The 22,982-nt window shown below is 46.1% G+C and overlaps 1 protein-coding gene across 8 annotated transcripts in view; it reads left to right on the top strand.

Annotated features, from left to right (window-relative positions):
• Nucleotides 1-22,982, top strand: part of ZDHHC2 (zDHHC palmitoyltransferase 2) — a 555,886-nt gene that overhangs the window by 217,774 nt on the left and 315,130 nt on the right. For all 8 annotated transcript variants that reach the window (XR_014978173.1, XM_085642023.1, XM_085642022.1 and 5 more), the window contains exons 5-6: nucleotides 2,415-2,484; nucleotides 17,613-17,645. Coding sequence is in view for 7 of the 8 variants with exons in the window: in XM_085642023.1 (XP_085498149.1) it covers nucleotides 2,415-2,484; nucleotides 17,613-17,645 (103 nt within the window). In the remaining variant the exon portion in view is untranslated. The remainder of the gene's footprint in view (nucleotides 1-2,414; nucleotides 2,485-17,612; nucleotides 17,646-22,982) is intronic.

Genomic DNA, 22,982 nt, shown 5'->3' with positions numbered 1-22,982 from the left:
CCACTAATACCGCTACTACACAGGGTGCTGAACAAGTGCAGGTTCAGCAGCATGACGCTCATCCTGATAGCACCCCAGTGGGCCAGACAAACATGGTTCTCACAAATCATGGAGATGTCACAAACGCACGCACACAGGTTCCCCGCCAGGAAGGACCTGCTAACGATGCAAAACGGAAGAGTACTGCACCCAGAACCAGAAAGCCTAAGCCTAGCTGCATGGCTCCTGAGGACCTAGAGTTCGCACACCTCAAATTACCGGCGAGCACGATGGCGGTACTCAGTGTGGCAAGAAGACCGACCACAAGAAAGTGCTACATAGCAAAGTGGAAAAGATTCACCGAATGGTGCATTAGGGAGAAACTGCAAACAAAAATTACTAAGGAATCAACAGTACTAAAATACTTGACGCATCTACTGCAGAATAAACTAGGCTACACATCCCTAAGGGTCCACTTAGCGGCAATTGTGGCTTACACAAGATGAGAAACAGTGAAAAGTTTCTTCACATCACAGGTGGTAAAAAGATTCCTAGAAGGTGCAAAAAGGATCGCACCTCCAGGCAGAATGCCAGCACCAGCATAGAACCTCAATGTAGTGCTAACGCAACTAATGAAGGCACCATTTGAGCCTATGCACAAAGCTACACTGCATATGCTCACACCAAAGACAGCCTTCCTAGTAGTTATCACATCACTGCGAAGAGTGAGTGAATTGCAAGCGCTAACACTCCAAGAACCCTACCTGCAAATACACAGTGATAGGATTGTCATGAGAATGGACCCGCATTTTATGCCTAAGGTAGTGTCTAAGTTCCACATCAATCAGACAGTTCAAATACCAAGTTTTTTCCAAAAACCTTCCACGAGCACAGGAAGGGCCTTACACACACTGGACGCTAGGAGGGCAGTGATGCACTATATGGAAAGGACAAAAGAGTGCAGAAAAACAAAGCAATTTTTTGTATCCTTTGCCAGCAGTTTTTTGGGACGACCAGTTACCAAAAATACCATTGCACGATGGATTGCACAAACCATACTACTCTGCCACAAACAGGCAGCTCAGCCATTACAGGGAGCAGTTCATGCTCACTCCACAAGGAAGAAAGGAGCAACAATTGCGTTTCTAGCCAACACACCAATTCAAGACATTTGCCAAGCGGCTACATGGTCTTCAGTGCACACGTTCACTAAACACTACTGTGTGGATATCCAAATGGACAAAGAAGCACAAGTGGGACAGAAGGTCTTGCAACACATTTTCAGTAACCAATGCTCATCTTCCACCCAACCACCACTATAAGGACAAACCGCTACAAAGTCGATGCACAGCATAGTGAATACAGAAAGATTCACGCTGCAAAACGTATAGTTTCTTACCTGTCAGTGTAGTTTTGCAGCTTGAAGACTTTCTGGATTCACTAGCGAACCCACCCTCCTCCGCCAGAAAGATGAGACAGGAGGATAAAGGGGGGCAGAAGGTGAAAAACTTTACAAGGATTAAATGAGAAGAACTAGCAGAAAAAAACAAGAAAAAAGAATCCGAAGATGGCGACCAAAGGTGGGAGCTTCCGGAGGAAGCGCATCGACGTCACGAGGGACACCAAATGGTGGTATGTCGGCGCCCAGCTGGGCCACGAAAAAAAAAAAGAGAAGAAATACTACAATTCCGGACCCAACCACTAGATGGCGGAAAAATGCACAGCATAGTGAATCCAGAAAGTCTTCAAGCTGCAAAACTACACCGACAGGTAAGAAACTTTACGTTATCTTGGCATTCTTTGTTTTGTTATGTGATGTCCTCTGAAAAAGCAAATGATGAAGAGCAGGCTCCCCAACCTGAAAGCTGTAGCAACATGAGATGAGGAAGCACGAAAAAACAGGACCTGAAAGAAGAAATCACATGAGGATAAAGTCCCTAGAAGGTGCAAATCAGTTCAGCCTTTTAACATTTACAGAGAATCAGAACAAAATATTACCGAATAATTGGGATGATGACTATAAAACTAAATGAATACTGATGCTGAAAATCTACTGTTTGCACCCCTCCCTCTTGAAGATTCCTCACCCTCATCAACAGCTATGTGCCGTCTTACAATATAGTTCTTTCTTGAATTTTTCATTGATGTGTTACATTTCATTTATTCATATATTTGTAGGCAGAAAGCTGTGAGCGAAAGAACAGAACAATTTTCTTTCATTATAAAGTTAGTCAAATGTTAGCAACATTACACCGTGCTTGTTCATTTTTGGGGAATAACGTGATCGAATTTTACGCGTGGAATGAGATTAAGACAGCCCCAAATGTATACAGTAGTGGGTATAAATGTGTGTGTGGACTTGGCACAGCCTTTGTGTAATGTGAATGGGCTAAAGAAGACCAGAGACTAACCCAATATATTTTCTGTGTCCTCAGCAATCAGATACTGTGACAGATGCCAGCTCGTGAAGCCAGACCGGTGTCATCATTGTTCTGTCTGTGATAAGTAAGGAACCTTCATTTTCTGGTGTTATTGACTTAGATGATGTGCGTATTGACCATTTGATTTTTATTAAAAATGATGAAAGAGGTTTACATCATTGTGCCTAAAGGATCTGCGCTTTCTTTGAAAATCTGATTGCTCTTTAATGCCATCGGTCAGGAGAGGCACAGGTATTTTTCAAATGTCAGCAGATGCTAACTTCAAAAACGGAGCTGTGTTATAAATGAATCTTAAGTTGTCTTCCTCTTTGCAAGACGTTCTCCATCATCCTGTGCATTGCTCAGTTGATTGTAGTCGATATCCATGCATTCAGTTTAAGTGCTGGAAAATGGCACATGGTGGAGGTTGGTGATGGTGGAATATGGCATGATGTTCCATTAGAATATCAAGCAAGGTAGCATTGTAATGGAGCTTTTGTGAATTGAAGGCTCTTCTATCCATTGGGTGAGAATTGTGACAGCATATATATTGTGGGCATCTAGGGTATGGTCGTTCCATGGCAGAAGCTTGCTTGTAACCAAGGCTCATATGGAGAGTCCAGATCTTCTAAATACTGAATGATTAAATGAGGGTAACGTTGGCGCACATTTCCACAATCTATTGTGACTGCTCTGTCCTCAACCAAAACTAGCAGAGCCAGTTGACCATGGGAGCCTTGTGGCAGCTGAACCCTTGTCTCGGGGAAGAGATTTCTAGTGGAGGCTTTGGAAGTTGCTTAGTGAGTACTTCTAACAAGCAGAAATATTATCTTGATGATTGCTTAGTGTGTACCTGTACTGCATGCTAGGGTTGCAGAAGATAGATGCGGGATGGCTGATGTCGCTGTTTATGAGTTAGTTGGAAACCGGCATTATAGTTCTGTGCTGGGTTGTAGTAAATCAGTGTGGATATGAGGAAGAGGAGCAGCTGAAGGCCCTGTTGAATTATTTTCTATTAATGAAGATGTTGGACTTGGCCCTTTTCCCAGAAATTTTTTGCTTTTCTGTGGAACCACATGTGTAAATGCAAAGATTGAATGTGTGCAGACTGAGTTTCCCCATTTTAAAAATGTAACTTAAAATGAATGCCAAAGCTGTGTGGTTGCGCCGTTTGACTGAGCTGGGTTGACAGTCTAGGCATTATTTCCCAGCAGCCCCAGCTTTTGGAGGGAAGCCTGGCACCCAGGGTGCTCTACCCCTCCCCCTAGGCCAGTGAGAGCCAGTTTCCCCAGACGCTTCTAGAAGCTTCTGGCACTGTCTGGAAGGTGGGGTGAGGGGCGTGTAAAGGGCGGAGCTGGGTTGCCATGCAGTCAGTCAGAGGGTGGACCAGGGAGAGAGGGGACCTGCTGCCAAGGGTTGCCGCCACATAGGCCTGTGTGCTGGGCCCTGAGCCTACCTACCCCCCCCTACTGTCCACAGGGCGAGGGAAAGATATAGTTGTGGCAACGCAGACCTGGAGAAGCCTTCGCAGGAGTTTAGGCGGTACGATTAGTCAGGGACCTATGCCTCTGAAAGTGACAGGGCTTAGGTGCTGCCTTTCAAGTGAGTGAGGGATCCTGAACTACCCACTGATCTGGCCCGGCGAGAGGAGAATCCAGGGACGACAGGCAGAGACTAATTAGTCCGCCTTCAGCCACCAACGCAATTTCCCCCCCTCAAGAAACCCTCAAGCAAGGGGCAGGAACCAGAGAGCGCTATTTCCAAGCTGCCCCTGGAAGGAGAGCGCTATTTACAAAGGAAAGCGCTATTTCCAAGCTGCCCCTGGAAGGAGAGCACTATTTACAAAGGAGAGCGCTATTTCCAAGCTGCCCCTGGAAGGAGAGCGCTATTTACAAAGGAGAGGGCTATTTCCAAGCTGCCCCTGGAAGGAGAGCGCTATTTACAAGCTGCCCCTGGAAGGAGAGCGCTAAATCTGGTGAGCGCTACACTGGAACTGACTGTGCTCTGCCGGTGAGTGTGGTAATCCCAGCTGCCTGATGCCCCTGGAGCTGAGGAGGCTGCCTAGCACCTGGGAAGCGCCCTTTCTACGGCCCCAGTAGCGCTGTTTGGAGGGAAGGACTGGTTCATGTGGAAGCGCCGCGTGGGGGCCACCTCGGAGCGCCTACAAAGCCAGCGGGAGGCCATCCCGTGACTCGGGCACATTTGAACTTATGTAAAGCGGAGCGGGAGCCCACCCCGCGTGTGTGCCGCCTGTGAATGTTTAAACTTACAGCGGGTGCCCACCCCGCGTAATGGCGGCGCTCTACATGCTGGGTAACTAAGCGGGTGCCCACCTCGCATATCGCCGCCATGGAACAGAGAAAGAATCCCCGCCGTCGGACCCGGAGGGCTGCGCGGGCTCCCCCGTGACGTCAGGGGAGCCTCGCAGCGATTGGTGCTGGCTGGCGCGCCCCAAGGAAGTCCCGCCTCGTGTTGGGCGTCGCGGCTGCCGCTGTGCCAGGCGGGAGCCAAACCCGCGCTGGTGGAGACCCCAGGAGGAGGACGGGAGCCTACCCCGCCTCCCCCAAGTCACGGACGTCCTGTAAAGTCGCGGGTCCCAGGAGGGGGCCCGGGTGAAGCTCCGTGAAGTCCTGAGGCGAAGTCTGGCGCCGAGGAGAGGTACTGCAGCCTGGGGGTCTCTCCGTGCACTGAGGAGAGCCCCGGGTGCGGCAGCAGTCCTTGTGAGAGAAGCGAGGGGGCTTCGAGGCACATTGTCGGTGCCTGCCCCCCCCCCCCGCATAGACAGTCCCGCACTACCCGCAGCGGCCTGGAGGGTATAGAGGAGCGAGGAGGCTTCGACGCACGTTGTCGGTGTCTGACCCCCCCCCTGCATGGAAGCCTCTGAGGGCCCGCCGGAGGAACCCAGGGAAGTCGGAAGACCTAGGAGTGTCCCGGTGAGTGGGGGGGGTGTCGGGGCACAGTCGGTGCCCACCCCCGATGGTGACATATCTTGGCAGGCTGCTCCAGCTGGGCCAATCTAACTGTGGCCACACAACTGCTAACGCATGAGCCCCTGGATGGGGGGGCTCCCAGATACCACATTTGGGGGCCTAACTTTGGCTGGAGAGTCTCAGAGGAGGGACTCCCATGTTCCGTGACTGTACTGTCTGGGACTGCTAACTTGTTAGGGAGTGCTGTTGTTACAGGAAAGTGCAGCGCTATGTTTATGTGCCATGTTCCGAGCGCTTTCGCCGTGCTATGTGTAGCGCAATGTTCCTAAGCCTGATTGGAAGCGCTAGTCAATCGATATGTGCAGCGCTAGGGTAAATGCGTGATTTAAAGTGCTATTCAATTGCCCCGTGCAGCGCTATGTTGAAGGTTATGATCTAAAGTGCTATTCAAATGCCCTGTGCAGCGCTATGTTCCTAGGCCTGATTTAAAGTGCTAGTCATTTGTTGTGTGCAGCGCTAGTTTTAGATGCCAGGGTTTGATGTACTGATGCACTGCCTACCCTAATTTCTGCCTCAGGCTCAGGAGTCAATCATATTGATGATGCTTACGGGAATGCCATGATGTGTTTTATTCCAGGTGTCCCGGACTCTTGCTGATGTTGTACCATGATGCTTTTATTGCAGGATTGAGGCTGATGGATTTATTTTCATGGTTTTCTAGGTCGCAATGATTCCGGCAGGGGCCCGATTGGCCCTGCCCTGTACATAATTCCCCCCTGTAAATGTTAACCGAGCGCCAGTTGGCGCAGTACAGAGATTGCCTATTGACACCTTGTGGTTTTGGACAATACAAAAGTTCTTTTTACCTAAACTGGTGTAGTGTCTCTTTTTGTAGTGTGCCTTGTGTGTCGCCTGTGTGTACTGCGTGGATGCTTTGCACATTTCCTCCGGAGTTTGGCCCACCCGCTCTGCACCACGCTACCCGTTTCCAACAGAAGATAAAGAAGAGAGAGAGGTTGCAATACTGCCTGAACCATCACTAACCAGGCCAAGCATGTGTGTGCACAGCATTGCTTCTTGCTCTTGTCCCAGAACAAGACGTCTAACAGGGTCTTCCTTAATAGGTGAAATGAATGGAGCGATAATACATGGACAAGAAGGCCCCCTCCTGACTGGTATTGCCTCTCCATTGCCAGCATTTCTATGAAGTAATCTTCAAGATAATAAAAATGTTATAGTCCACACACAAGAAGGAAATATCGCCATCTGCAGTGAGTACAAGGCACACGTCACAAGTTAGAAAAACATATTTTGGGGCAAAAACGTATGTATCATACAGGCATACACTAGCCGTATGTCCAGCAGTAAAGAAGATGGAAATCAAATAAATGAATGCATGACTGTGAAGAAAGTGACGCTTTTGATGTGGCCTTGATATTTTTTGATAAATATATTCATGTTAGTTGTCGCAGTGGTATGGTCTTGGGAATGATCTCTGGCACGGTACCCAGAGAGGGCCGACACTGAGTCTTTTGAGACTGTGGAAATACTATAGACATCATCCAAAATAGGGTCGGGAGGTGAGTCACTTTATCCAAAAGTCTCAAGTGGTGTATATTTCTCATGCGTTGACGTGCCAGAAATGTATGTCTTGCAGAATTCTGATGCTTTCTGAGAGACGCCACTTAAGCATTTGCTCCCAAAGTCCAACTCTGCTTGCCTAATTCACTTCAAACATTTCTAGCCTTTGTTAACTTATTTCACATACAATGGTTGGTGGTTTGTAATTATGTTATATTTTTTATATAAGGAATTGCAGTTGTACATCTTAATTTGTGAGCTGCCGAATAAAAATAATAAAAAATAATACAAATGTGGAATATACATTCATAAATTGAACATGAAGATAATGGAAGGAAAAAATACGATTAAACTCTACTGCTGTATGCAGTATAATTAAAGAGGACTGGGTTAGTAACAATGAAATGTCTTACTTGTGATGTTATTCTATGTGGGGCACACATGTACAAAGTAACTGCAGATGTTTATTGGTCAAAAGAAAGTGTGGTGACTACTTATATTTAGAGACTGAACAGTGGATTTAAAGATTGTTTGGAATGGTTGACCTTGTGCTGGAAATGGATGCGCATATTGAAAGAAAAGCCGTCACGTGAACAAGATAGGAGTGTAGCCTGTGTTCAGTTAGTAAGTGTGCTTGTGCCCCTTGCCAGAGAAAAACTAAAAGGGGTTACCTTTCAAGATTCGAATATACAGCATTTAGGAACATTTCATGTAACCCTGGTATCAAAACAAGGTTCAGATTTCGTCTAATCAGGGGCCGCATGGATTGCCATCCACGGGAAAGTGGTACAATGGTAACAGAGGTTAATGAAAGAAAATAATTTACCAGAGGAGGAGGTATCATACAGCGCAACTGAACTCCCAACAGTTTCTGTAGAAATGTTAATACACGACAAGGTATGTATTAAGAAAGAACCTAGAAAAATACCAGTATCAAATCAGCATGAATAGGCTGTTGAGTTATAGATTCCAAAAGGATTTCATTAATTCGGTTAATTCTTACTATAGCAAAGTGTTTCTGCCAAACGGTGCTCACAGCTGAGAGATTCTTTTAATACATGTAGAAAATATCCCACAAGGCAAATAAAGCAATATAAGTCTGGAACACATATATTGAGTTCATTAGCTTTCTAGTTAACCAGCAAAGGCACATTTTCTCTGAAAAAGAAGGCGGCCTTTCTTCATCCATTTACTGGTTTAACAAGGATGAAATTAAATCATTGTGTGCGACGTGAAGAAATATGACTCATGGCTCATCTAAAGAAGCTAGTATTTCCCAAATTAGATGAATTTAGTGGGAATATTAAAAAGGATATTGGTGGAAAAATCAATTATTCTCAAGTTGGCTGTTTCCAGCGCGCAGCACTATAGAACAGCTTTCTAGCATTTTGTGGGTGATATCTTCATTGTATATTTGTTATTACGCGCCTAGATTATAGTTTTATCTTTTCCAAGAATATGTGGGGACAACATGTGAAAAGGTGTTGTTGTGGTTATGATCTAACAAATCATACCCTGAACTGGAAGACTATGCACTAGATCTTGCCTCATTTGTGTTCTTGTTTCGTGTTGTAACTCTCCGTGCGGAGTTTCCTGAGGTTTTCACATTTCTGTCAAAGAGTGACTGAGAAAGGTTGTGCCTTTGACAGGCTTTTGATATGCTAGGCAAGAATAGTGCTGGTGTACATTTCATATAAGTTAGTAATGTATTTTTCTTAAAGTGAAAGATGTACCAATGTTATAACAACCTAATCGAATAAAGAATGCATATTCAGACAAATTAATGTAAAAATTTATTAGGGCAGTGTTCCCACAGACTGATGTAGATGTTAAGGTAGATCCAGTTTATTTTGGCAATTAAGGGGGCTTATCCCTATTAGTTTCACTATATTGAAACTAGATAATAATTTCTTTTAGATTGTTACAGGCATATACACTATTGCACCAGTATGAAATGTGCACATTAAGGACAGGCCTACTGGGTGCTTTATTTATTAATATTTCATGATTGCAGTCTAGCCAGGAAATGCACTGGTATGCACTGGTATGCCCCCGCACTGGCCTATCCTTATTTCTATTTAATTTAAATACTATTTCTCTTTGCACTATTTTCCTGTTCGGAACTGTGTGCTCTCATTATACCTTCCACTGTACCTTCCACAATATTCACTTTTTCGTTTTCCATATTGGGGGAGGGGGGGATTTCCAGGTATTTCTATGTATTTCGAAAATTAGGAAAAATGCTGTAACCTCTAAGAAAATAGGTTCAGCTGGAACCGCTCAATACTAAAAATAGTCTGCCTCTAAAAATGTAAGCGTCAATAATGTGTTGACTAGGCCTGGGCAAAAATTTCGTTCCGTTCGCGGAAATTGCGATAATTTGACATTTTTGCGTTCCGCGGAGAGCGCGAAAATGTCAAAAATTCCGGTTTCCGCAGCTTGGCGATAATTTGTTTCTTGCTCGCGCTGTAAAATGATACATTCTCGCGCGCGCGCGATCGCCTTACCTGAATCCCTGCGTTCGCCGACAAGTTTTCTTGATCCGGTCGCGTTCTCCATGAGATGTTGTATTGTTTTTAGCCATTTGCGCTGTCTCGCGACAGTTCGCGCCCGCAGTGACGTCATGCGTCGCGCGATCACGTCTTTCTTCTCGCGATCATGCACCGCGAGAACAACTCAAAACAAGATGGCCGCGCCCGCAAGCAGCCACATGGGTAAGTTGGCGACCCGCAACCATGCAGAAAATCGCGCGAACATGCCGGAAAAAAACTTCCGCATCTTCGCGATATTTCTGCTTGTTTGCGATAATTTTAAACATTCTCGCGATAATTTGCGAAGGTTAATTCCGCAAATTCCGCCCACCCCTAGTGTTGACTCTCTAATGTGAGATATCTTCCAATCAGTGTAATCAGAGACACTTAGTGGGCACTCATCTAATCAATAGTGACTGAATGGCCACTGGAGCAACCTGTAGAGGACCTGGTTGTTTGGCCCTTGCCTGGCGGCCTGTTCCTCCCCTTCTCCCTCCCCTCCTGTCTCGGTCTTTTGACCTGGAAGTTTGGCCGTTGCAGTTCAGCGTCATCTCTGCCTCTCTTCTGTGGCTGCCAGTCTACTGCTGTCTCTCGATTTGTGCTTTCTGTCTTTTCTGTCCCCCTCTTCGGGCCTCGCCCTCGTCTTTCTCCTGTCTTGTCTTACTAACTCTTGCCTGTTTCTCCTTTACACTTCCCCCATACTAGGGCTCTTTGTTCTCTGATGCCTCTCCTTTGCTCCAAGGTCTTTTGTGCTATTCTGCTCTTTATGTCTCTTTTTGCTTCTCTGTTCTTTTTGCTATTCTGCTTTTGTGTTCTTTTTGCTCCCTCACTTTTTTGCTTTCTTTTCATGTTTCTCTCGATTTTCTACCCCTTGCTAGCCCTGATCCACTTTCTGTTTTGCTTTTCCCACACATTCCCTTCCAGTGCCACTAGCTCTGCTAGCAGCCCTACCCACTGCCCTCTCTTATCCCCTCCTAGTAGCCTTCACATGGTAGACAAAGCACTAATGGCAAGCCTATCAGCGCCCAGGAGCAGGACCCCTTGCATTACTACTCTGGAGAAACGCTTCATACTCTGAACGCAGCATGCCCATCCCAGCACTACATCCAGGCCTCACCAACGGGGACTAACAGTCCATTTGCTTTCCCCTCCTGCCATTTGTCCTACCCCTCTCCTGATTTCCAACCACAATATCCCCCAACTTTACACACCACACACACAACTGCTCCAGACCAGTCGCGGCCGGCATGACTTGCGGGAAAGGGGGGAGGGGTCGTGCTGGGGTATGTACAGGGGGAGGGTGGATTAAATAATACTTTTTGAAAAAGAAACTTACCTTCCCGGGTCCCGCGATGTTGCAGCTCCTGCCCGGGGCCCGTTTTCCTGCTCTCCTGCTGAACAGGAAGCAGGCAGCCTCCCTCCCCTCAGCCAATCACAATGCTGCAATGGCAGCATTGGGATTGGTGGGGACGGCGCCAGCCGGGCGCCTGTGGGGAGACCATTTTCTCCATAGCCTACATGGAGGAAAGGGAGAGTGCGCATGATTGGTTTGGTCGGCACCAGAGGGCCGCCCAAACAGTCAGGGCCCACAACATTGGGCAAGCCACTCCTCCCCAACCAGGCATACCCTTCTGCTTTCTCGTAGTGTGAGAAGCAGAAGCATAAAATGTTAGTTTTACCATTTTATGTTTTTGCTTCTCGCACTGCGAGAAAGCAGTGGGGTCACGCTCCTCCACCCTAATGCAGGAGCTGCCCCTGCTCCAGACTCTCAATCACCTTCTTCCAAAACAAACATCCCAGTCTCACCTGCCTACTACTCAACAGCCTACTCTCACCAAACACCCATAGATGTCTGGAACCTCATATATGATCTCTCCTCAGACCTAACATTTTTCAACCAGACTTTTACTCCAGCCATAGCAGCAGCCACTCCCTCCTGCACCTTTGGGATGCCAAATCATAAGACTAGACAGACCCAACACATTCCCAAGATGGGCTTGCCTTCATCTACAGAGAGGAACACAACTGCTCCACTGCTTCAACTCACACCAGCACCGACTAGAGCTTATGAAGTTCAATATGAACACCTTGTGCACTACTTAACAAGGAGAAGAACTACTCTACCACCCCCAGAGACCCAGATTCAATTTCATCTCCTCTCCTATCGACCACATCACCTCTTTGTCCCTCAAATCTGACTCCTTCATTATTCTCAGCGACCTCAATTTCCACCTAGAGGACCAGAATACACCCGACTCCATCACACTTGTGGATGATATCTGCATCCTAGAATTAATCCAATGAGGGACCGCCCTCACCCACATGGCAGCCCACCTCCTCAACCCTATCTTCCCCAACTTTTCTCACATCACAGTAGAGCCGCCTGTGTTGCTTACCTAGATTAGATGACACATCTCCTAGTGCACCTGCCAATCTGCTCAGAACTATGCACACCCAGACTAACTGACGCCAATGGAATAAAACCCCAGAGGACACCTGGATCTCCAAAGTCCAGTTCCAATGACCCCCCCCGCCCATGATGACCTAGCATGCTCAATCACAAACTTCAACATGTGGATCACCTCCTGCGGGGACTCATTGACTCCTCTGAGGTCCATCCCTACTCCCTAAGCCAAGTAGCAAGCAAGCTGTTACACCAAGGACCTCCAGCTCTCAAAGTGCCCCTTCAAACAGTGAGAAAGGAGATGGCAAGGCTCCCATGACAATGACAACTGAGTATCCTAAAAATCTGCCCTCCCAATCTACCACCAGCACCTCAAAACTACCAAGAGCAATGCCCTTACTGAAAGAATCCAGAATGTGCCAAATGCTCCCCCAAAAATATTCACCATTGTGTAGGAATTCAGTGCCCCATCCACCAGCACTACACCCATAACCCCAGCCCAAGAACTCCTCTGCACATAATACTCCAACTACTTCATAAAATACTTAACACACTCTGCAACAACTTAGCACCCCAACCACATCCCTCCCCTTTCAAAGCCTTCTACTCTGATACCAGAGCTGCCCCGGAATCCACCCTACTTACTTGCCATCTGTCCGTACAACAGACACTGACATCACCATGTGCACTATCCACTCAGGAGCCACATCGGATTAGTGCCTGTACTTAATCTACATCAAAGGCCTCCAGCCTATCAGAACAACCCTCACACACATTCTCAACTCTTCCTTCTCCACTGCTATCTGGAAACATGCACAAACCTACCGGCCTCAGAAAATCGTCAGCCGACCTCTTGATCCTGGCCAACAGTAGTCCCATCTCCCTCCTCCCATAACCAGCCAAAGTCCTTAATTAATCAACACCCAGCTGACCAACTACCTCAAAGCAAACCACCTCCTGGACCCTTCCAGTGTAGATTGAGACTCAACTATAGAACACAGACAGTTCTCATCGTCGCCACTAATCACATCTGCCTCATTATGGACAGAGGAAACACAGCAGCACTTATCCTACTAGACCTCTCAGCAGTGTTTGACACTAGCTTGCACACCATACTCATCCAGTGATTCCCCAAATGCGTTATTCAAGGCCCAGCACTACGATGGGTCAGCTCCTTCCTTGCAGCACACACCCGAATGGTCAGCCTGGCTCTCTACTCATCCGATCCGTCCAACATGATCGACCCACAAGGCTCCCGTCTGAGCTCAACACTCTTCAGCATCTAGGCAGATGATGGCTCAAGAAGCTAGGACTGACACCCCATCCATTCAATGTGAACAGAACCTGGATATTGTGATCAACAGCAGCATCTCTGTGGCGTATCAAGTAAACTTACCCATCTCAACCTGCTTCCACAGACTCATACTGCTCAGGAACATCTTTGAATGACTTTTGTTGGACACTCACAGAACTGTCATGCAAATCCTCATCGATAGCAGGCTTGATTACAGGAATGCCTTCTACATAGATATCAACGCCTATCTCATCAAAAGACTCCAAGTTGAACATAATGCATCTACAAGGCAATCAATCTCTCACACCGTACACGCATAGCCAAACATCTCAAGGACCTCCATAGGCTACCTTTCCTTAAATGTGTACTCTTCAAACTCCTCACCCACGCACCTACAAAGCACTACAAAACCAAGGCCCTTTTATGTCAACAGTTGCATCCTTTTCCAAACCCCAGCAGGACACCTCCGCTCGGCCAGCATCCTCTCCTAGGTATGCATGTATGTGTCTCACGTTCATTTCTATGTTTTATTTGCTAAATGTTGTGTATCAGAAGGTACACTAATTGTATTAGCAGTGCTCACTACTATATTTAGCATGCATTAGTTCACTAGTTATGACACTAATAGGTGGTATTCAGAATGTATATAAACAGTACATATTTGGTGTACTGTTTTCTGCCAAACTTTTGGCAGACTGACCCTCTCATGATTATATATTGCAGATTACAAAAGAGTGAATACGAAGTAGGTATAATCACCTTCTCATGTGTAGCATGCAGAGTATTTGAGCGTGATTAGCGCCAACATCACTACAGAAGTGGCTCAAGGAGGTAGATCCTTGATCCTGATGTGAAGCCAAGGGGATGGCTTTAAGCTTGTCAGCACTTAGGAAGGCAGGTACATAGTTGCCCACCCTTTCCTCTGTGGAAATTAGTCTTTTTAGGGGCCCACCGGTGCAGGGGTTCACCCTTCTCTGTCCACGGGTCCTCAAACCAACAAAGAAGAGATTGGCACTGAAGCTGGAATTCAAAAATAACAAGTTTATTCACTCTAGAGTGAGACCACGTTCATACAACACCCTCCAGTGTTCCAGGAGGTAGTGACTTAAATACACAGACCATGGGTCTTTTATACTGAGTTTTTTGCGGAGTAAGCATGTAGACTCAAATAGAAGGTACAAACATACACAGGAATAGCTATCGCCTAACGTGGGAAGATGGATATCACTTAGTTAGCAAAGTGGGAGGGGAGACAGAACTGCTTACATCAGTAGGATATGATAGACAGTTACATTCTCAAGCTGGTGCATTCTAGCAGCTACAGGCTTTTCTGAGCTCATACATTGCTTGAGCTTAGAATAGAAGGAGTTAACTAAAGCTGATGACTCAAGCAGAATAGAAAGGCAAGCAATAGTGAAGACGGAAGAATCACATGGCTAACAAAATGGATGCCACAACCAAGATGGCTTCAGCTCATGCTAACAGCAATTATTTTCGATTTCCACACCTCTCCCTGTTTTATATCATACTAACTAGAGGTCAGAATAACTAATAGTTTACCTACTATCCAGGTATTTTAAAGTTTTTTTCCCCACATTAAACACCCCCTCCACGCCTTTTATCATCATTGTACACAATATTAATAGATCTATAAGTGCTCCCACTTGATTGCTAGGTCACAGCATGCCTCATTACACAGCGGAACCGGATGGACCCAATGATGAAGCATGCCACCAAGGGGCAACCCTGGTGGGTGAGGGTTATATAAGAAAATAAAGTGTGTTTCCTTCACCTTGTGGATGGTTATTTCACAGCAAACTAAATGGCTCCCTATCTTTTGGTTGCTTATCGGTCGGAGGGCAAGCCTCTCTGTCCCTCTACCTCCCCCTCATGTTTGATACTGAATACACAGGGTCATGTATCTGCATTAGGGGGTCTGAAAGAGTCAAATACGTCCCCTCCAGAACTTCCAAGATATGGTGCAGTGCACAGAGGGCTGGGCACAGCAGTTGCAGGATTCACCACAGCATGAGGTTATTGGAACTAGTAGGTGCTTACAGTCTTTATGCCCTAGTTAGAGACTGAGGTTGAGTATAAGAAAATGACCGTTTGCATGATAAACCCCCCAACCCCACACTTTTTGCTAGATTTTATTGTTGTCGTATAGACTCTGAAAGCTAAAAGATGCAGCTACTGATGGATAAGCTCAGGTTTAAATTGTTGAAATCTAACTGGAGTAAATAAGGAATACTGCCATTATTACTTGAAGAGGACAACTTCAACTAATAAACCACTTTCTCACAATGAGTCTCTAACTCACCTGCCTGCACAGAACAGCTTTACAAATTGGCTTGGCAGCACTCACATTGTATACATGAAGAGGCATGTCATTAGGGACATCTTCACTGTGTGATAGCGAAAGACAGACAGACAGACAGACAGACAGACACACAGATAGATAGATAGATAGATAGATAGATAGATAGATAGATAGATAGATAGATAGATAGATAGATAGATAGATAGATAGATAGATAGATAGATAGATAGATAGATAGATAGATAGATAGATCTGTGTACGTGTTAATGAAAAACAGCCCCACCGTTACTTTTACATCACCATGTGGATGACACAAAATATGTTGCAACCTCCTCTTCTCTATTGAGAAATCCGCTTTTGCACTTACAACTCTTATAAGGTGATAACTTGCACAGCATGGCGTAGGTTCTTGGGGTGCCTTTACATTTTCTCCAGCTGTATGCAAATCAAGACCCTAAGCAACGTAAATCTTGAAACTATAAAGAGATTGCATTAATTGTAAGGTTAGTGCAAGAGAGCTATAAATGTGTGACTCCTGGTACCATTCTACCAGAAAGGCCAGTCTTCAGAAAACAAATACATTCTCATAGAGCAGGCTAAAATCATAGGGCCCGATTCATAGAACTAACTTAAGACAAAATCCTAAACTTACTACCATTTTGGTATTCACAGAAGGCACTTACTCATTTTGGTATTCACAGAAGGCACTTACTCATTTCGGTATTCACAGAAGTTAGGACTCCTAACTTTAGGACTCCTAAATGCCTTCTGTGAACACCGAAAGTCTTAAAATTAGGATTTTTCTCAGTTTAGTAGTAGTATAGTTAGGACTCCTAACTTTAGGACTCCTAAATGCCTTCTGTGAATACCTAAAGCCTTAAAATTAGGATTTTTCTCAGTTTAGTAGTAGTAAAGTTAGGAGTCCTAACTTTAGGACTCCTAAACTGAGAAAAATCCTAATTTTAAGACTTTTGGTATTCACAGAAGGCATTTAGGAGTCCTAAAGTTAGGACTCCTAACTTCTGTGAATACCGAAGTGAGTAAGTGTCTTCTGTGAATACCAAAATGAGTAAGTGCCTTCTGTGAATACGAAAATGGTAGTAAGTTTAGGATTTTGTCTTAAATTAGCTCTGTGAATCGGGACCATAATCCCCATTTATCATTCTGTCGGGGCTAATCTCTTCCAAAAAACATTAAAAAGAGAACTGACATGCCTGCTGCTTCAGAACGGTTTTCACCTGTGACGTGTTACTAACTGACCGTCCATTGACTTTACCATTAAACCATATACATTTTCAGAAAATGTTTTGCATGTTATATAGTCTATAGATCTTTTTTAAACTTGTTTGATGTGAGCTCTATTATACCCTTCTATGTTTCATTATCACATTGTAAGTTGTATATTTCTGTATCCTCTTGTAACTTGTACCTATGTAGAGCGGCATGCTACTGCTACACGTTGGACCTGGTATGTGCAATATGAAAAATGTAAAGAAGTAAACAACATCAATAATGCAAGTGCACTGTACATTTCCATGAAGTCCTATCCCAGCAGTGACATGGCCTATGAACCCTCCCCTAAGGCTGTTCCAAGAATGACATTGGCAGTCATTTGACCTTTAAAGTCAGACAAGGTCAAAACACACCCACCTTATTCCCTAATTTTGCCATTTAATGCGCAGGAGGCGCAATTGTTGGAAGTGATCTAATAACAGATGACCACATCAATATAATCAAATTAATCCGATTTCTCGGAACTAGCTAATTTCTTATATTGTTGTGCATATTTTAGTGATCGCAGTGCGTGTACATGTAACGTGTTTTGCTATGCAGGTAGAGATTTGTCACGATGAACCAGGGTTCTCAGATTATGGATGAGCTTTTCAGACATGTACCTCAATCAGATGCAGGATGAATGCTGTTATTGTAGCCCGCAGAACCCTGTTTGTTCAGTAGATCACATGTGAATATCCTGTTGTCCAAAATTGCACTGTTCTACGTAGCACACTGTTAACATGTTAATTCTTTTATATTATATTTGTAAACGTAAAAAAAAGCAAAAAATGAAGATTCACTGAAAAATACTTATCACCATTGTGTTCTTCTGCAATGTTTTGAATATACATTCATTGATCTTTATCATTTCTCTTTAGATGTATTTTGAAAATGGATCACCACTGCCCTTGGTAGGTATTCTGCGGCCATAAGTTTATATGTTTAATTATTTTTAATATATTTTATTAGATTTACATCCCCCATCACAGATGCGGTCTCTGCTGCATGCGGCAGTACGCTAGACAGCAAAAATAACATTAAATATTGCGGTCTTGGAATGAGCAATGTTCAAACAAGTTTCTGCAATATAATTATATCAGAAAATGAATTGTGATTTTCTTTTCCTCAAACATTTTTCCTGATTATTTGTATTCTTTGAATTTGTGAAGCATTGAGAATCAAAGACTAGAATATAAATACCACATTGACTCCCGCTAGCCTGGAACATTAAATATTCATGCTGCACAGTCGTTTCCCATAACTGTAATTAGCCCATAGGGATGACAGAGTTTAAGAGAACTGACACATTTATGTGGCTTTCATAATTCCCTCTTAATTGATGGTGACTTTTTCAAATCGACCACAAATGTATTATGAGTAGACAGTGATTGTATTGCAAATCATTTATCTCCATGCTAAGAGGTAGACTACATCTCTTAATCGAGCCAAAAAAGAACTACACTGTAGAGCACATAATTGGCTTCCATTCGGCCTGGACATGATTTAAATTAGCTGGTGACGTGGTTTACTGAGTTAAAACACCCATACTTGGACATCAGCTGGAATGAAATGTTATTGGTGAAATTCTTATCAGAGAAAAAGCTGACATCTTGAAAAATTGCAAATTCTTGCGGGTTGGGCGCCACCCTGTCCCAGGCAGGCCATTCTAGCTGGCACCAGTGGCCCACGGGGTTTGGACGTTCCAGGCGAAAACCATGACTTCGCTTGCCTCTCATGGGGGATTACCAGAGCTATTCAACCCACAGGAACCCCAGATTCCTCCTCCATCCAACACCACCCTGTCTGGGATTTGCCCATGGCTAGGCCTTCATGGGGGTCCTCGCTTATTATTCCCATAACCTAGTCTTGCCTAATAGCAAAGATACAATTGTAGATGATGCAATCTCTCTTGTATGGAAAAAACCATAGTGCAATTACTTTTTATATCCAGATTAATACAGATACGTGTCTTCCAGAGTACTATCTTTCTTCTATTCAGACTAGATGCAGGCTAAACAATCTCACACAGCATAAATTCTCTAACACCTTGCAGAAATCCAAACACAAATTAGTGACTTGATACCCGAAGGCATCACTCAATGTAATCAATGAATAACCAGTCAATAATATGGTTAAATGACTTTTGTAACCTTAAAATCACACATGCTTTGTCTTCACAAGCCCAGGTATAATCAAAATTTGAGGGAAGTGAAACAAAAGTGTAAATAGGCCTAGAAAAAATGGGAGAGTCAAACACTCCTGTTTTGAGTAAACCCAGTAACAAGCTACCCTGTTATCTTATAATAGCTGAATTAGAAAAACCTGAACCGATTTCAAAGCAGCAAAAGTTGTCCACTCTTCCAATCCCACTAAAGAGATTTTTAAGATAGTGAATTCCCTAGACATCCCCATTTGCTTAAACAATGGTATCACTCCTACACAGGATCTTTGTGACTCTCTTGCTAAGTTCTTCCTGGATAAAACCAGGATTATTAGTGATTCACTGACAGTAACTAATCCCCCCCCAGGTCAGTGCCCCTTCACCTATGCCGTCTGTTTTCAATCCACTAACTGAAGAAACAATACATAAACTCCTTCTTAATATCAAATCAGGGTCCCCACTCGGTCCATGCCAAGCTTGCATAATGCAACTAGGAGCTCAAATTAGTGTTCCTGTTTTCACCCAATCTACAATCAATTGCTCCTACTAGTATATGTACACACTGTATGGAAAACAGCTACAGGAAAACCAAAATATTACCCAACTATAGACCAATCTCTCAGCCATACCTCCCATCATTATCCCAGAAAAAGAAGTTAATTCGCAACTATCCTGATTCCAGGAAGCCAAAAACGTACTGGACCCTTGTCAATCAGGATTCAGTTCCTACCACAGTACTAAATCCACCTTTCTCTCCAGTTTCTTTTTTTTTTTTGTAAATATTTTTATTGAAATTTAAACATAAAACAGTACACATTGGCATCAGGTTCAGTAGAGTAATTGTCCAGTGCGAGTAGAAGGAAACATTCATGACATTTTGAAAATGAGTGAGCGCCATCTGGCTTCGCAATACAGTTTTTATCACATTGCGTCGACCAAGTATGTATCGTCTAATCGTGATCACTTAAGTCTGAGTCTGAGGTGTCGCTCGGGGGTTCACATATATTCCCTCTATAGGCATTCCACCCAGCCCAGACCTGGGTCCATTTTTTGGGGCAGCCTCTGTGGATATAGACAGTTTTTTCGACCACCATTGTGGAATCCATATCTCGGGACCATTGGGCGAGGGTTGGAGCTTGGCTAGAGCCCCACCTTTGAGCTATATTGCGCTTCGCCAACATAACTCCCAGTGTTACCCAGAGTTGTGCGACCCTGTGGAGATCAGTCGGTTCCCAGACGTTGAGGAGACACCTCCGCGGCTCCGGGGGTGTCGGGACCTTGGTCACTTGGGAGAGCGTGCGCAGAATTCCCTTCCAGTACTGAGTTATGGCCGGGCATTCCCACAGGGTATGTATGAGGGTTCCCTCCATCCCACACTGCCTAAGACATAGCGGGGAGTCGGTTCAGTTAAGTTTAAACAGGAGTGTACGAGTGTAGTATGTGCGGTGCAGAATTTTAAGTTGGACCAGTCGCAGTCTGGATGAGACGCCCACCTCCCTAGGGGAGGAAAGAGCCGCCTGCCAGTCCGTTTCATCAAACTCCCCCAGCTCAGCCTCCCATCGGTTTTTAAGAGCCTCGAAAGGATCTGGCCGGTTGTTTATCAGTTTTCGGTAAGTTAGGGAGGTCGCCTTCTGAGTCAGGTGTTCTGTGAGGAGCCGGTCCTCTAGCGGCGACGACTCCGGAAGTCGGGTCCCAGGCGGGACCGCCGCCTGGAGTGCGTGGCGGATTTGCATGTACCTGAACCCTTCAGTGGCAGCTAGGTCGAAATCTGCTTGCAGTTGCGTAAATGTGACCATTTCTCCCTTCCTCCAAAGGTCACCCACCCTGGAGATGCCAATGAGGTCCCGTTGATGGAACCCCTTGGTGGTGCGTAGTACCCCCAACTGTTTTGCCTCCCACAACGGAGTAGCTTGGGTTATTTTCCCAGCCCAGCCCAGAGCCCGCTGCGCCGCAAACCATAGCTGGAGAGTGTGCGTCGTGGGGCCTGGGGGGTATCGGCCCTTTTTGTGGTTGTAGAGCGCCCCCATGACCCCTTCAGCCCCCAGCAGGTGCCGATCCATACGATATGCCGGGTCTTCCCCTGGCACATGCAACCACTGGTTTATCACCGTAAGCTGCGACGCCCAATAGTACAGTCGTATGTCTGGGAGGGCTATCCCGCCGTCATACCACCCCCTGGTGAGCTTGTGGAGTGCTATCCGCGGCGTCCTGTCCTCCCATAGTAGGCTGGTGACTTCCGCATTGACGGCGGCGAAGTATGTTGGGGGCACCGGGAAGGGGGTATTCTGAAGTATATACAGGAATCTAGGGAGAGCCATCATTTTGAAGAGGACGGCCCTTCCTAGCAATGTCAAGGGCAAGGAGCGCCAATGTTTGACATCGCTTTGAAACCGAAGCAGTGGCTTCGTTAGATTTTCAGCTATAAAGCGTTCCCTATCAGCTGTCACATAGATTCCCAGATATTTGAACCCGTCCGTCACCACCCGAATCGCACAACCCCGCGGGAGCCGAGGCGGGGAGCCGTGGAGCATGTAGACAATGGACTTTTCCCAGTTAATCTCGTAGCCCGATACCCTCCCGTACGATGCACAGATATCCAGGAGACAAGCGATCGAGCGGGCTGGGGAGGCTAAGTACAACAGGATGTCGTCAGCGTAGAGGGAAATGCGATCCTCCCACCCCATTGTCCACCTTAGTCCCCGGATCACCGGGTCCTGCCGCAGCCATGCCGCAAGTGGCTCCAAAGCCAAAGCAAAAAGGAGCGGGTAAAGAGGGCAGCCCTGTCGCGTACCCCGCCCCAACGGAAAGGGGTCTGAGATATGGCCATTGACCACCACCTGTGCCAGCGGCTCGGTATACAGAAGCTGAATCCATGCGCACATCTTGGGGCCGAATCCTACGTGACGAAGGACAGCGAAGAGGAACGGCCATTCCACCAGGTCAAACGCCATTCGTGCATCCAGCGAGAGGATGGCTGCGTCCTCCTCTATCGAGGTGCGGCGCGCAAGAATTCCGTGGAGCCGCCGTAGATTTAAGGCAGTATTCCGGTGTGGCATAAATCCCGATTGGTCCGGGTGTATTAGGGTTGTGAGGTAGGGCTGCAGTCTTGTCGCCAGCACCTTTGCCAGAATTTTTGCCTCCGCATTCAGCAATGAGATTGGGCGATAGGAGGCGCACTCATGCGCTGGCTTAGTAGGTTTCGGAATTGCCACAATGGTAGCCACTCTCTGGTCCGGGGGGAGTATCCCTGTCGACAGGCTTTCATTGTACATGGCCAATAGATGCGGGACTATGTGGGCAGCGTTCAATTTATAGAATTCTACTGGAATTCCGTTTGGGCCCATAGCCTTCCCGGCACGGAGAGCGAGTATTGCCAACGTGAGCTCTTCTGCCTTCAGATCTGCCTCTAGGGCCTCTACTTCTGACGGGGCCAGTCGCGGCATCGCGATGTCCCGGAGGAAGGCCTCATTTTCCGCCACCGTGGACGAGGCCTCCGGCGTATATACCGTCTTGTAGTGAGCCGCCAGGGCCTCTACGATTTGCCGCGGCTCAGACGTGTAGTCCCCAGAATCCAGCCTGATCCGCGCCACCCAGCGTGCGGCCCGTTCCCGCCTCTCAAGCCAGGCCAACAGTTTGCCCGCCTTGTCTCCCAGTTCGTAAACAGTATGTCGTGCAGCCGTCTGTTTGGCTCATGCGGCTTCTACAAGATAGGAGCGATATTCCTGCTGCGCCATATGGGCACTATGTGCAGTGTCGTCGTCGGTGTGCGTGACTTGGTTGGCCTCCGCCTGTGCCACCCCCTGCTCAAGCCTATGCACCTCAAGCTGCTGGGTTCTCTTATAGTCTGTAATCATGGAGATTGCTTGTCCACGAAGGACTGTTTTGCACGCCTCCCACAGTGTCGCAGGGCCTATCTCTGGGTCCTTGTTTTCAGCGAAATAATGTTTGGTCGTCGCCTGAACGGCTTTGCGAATTTTGGGGATTTTGAGGTATCCCGGATAAATTGGGAATATCCTGCGGTTACGTGGGGTAGAAAGTGTGAATGTGATCACTACCGGAGAATGGTCCGAGATGCCCCTGGGCAGAT

Source organism: Triturus cristatus, chromosome 2_2 (assembly GCF_964204655.1).
Source record: "Triturus cristatus chromosome 2_2, aTriCri1.1, whole genome shotgun sequence".
Lineage (NCBI taxonomy): Eukaryota > Metazoa > Chordata > Amphibia > Caudata > Salamandridae > Triturus > Triturus cristatus.
This window is presented reverse-complemented; position numbering and strand designations above follow the sequence as displayed.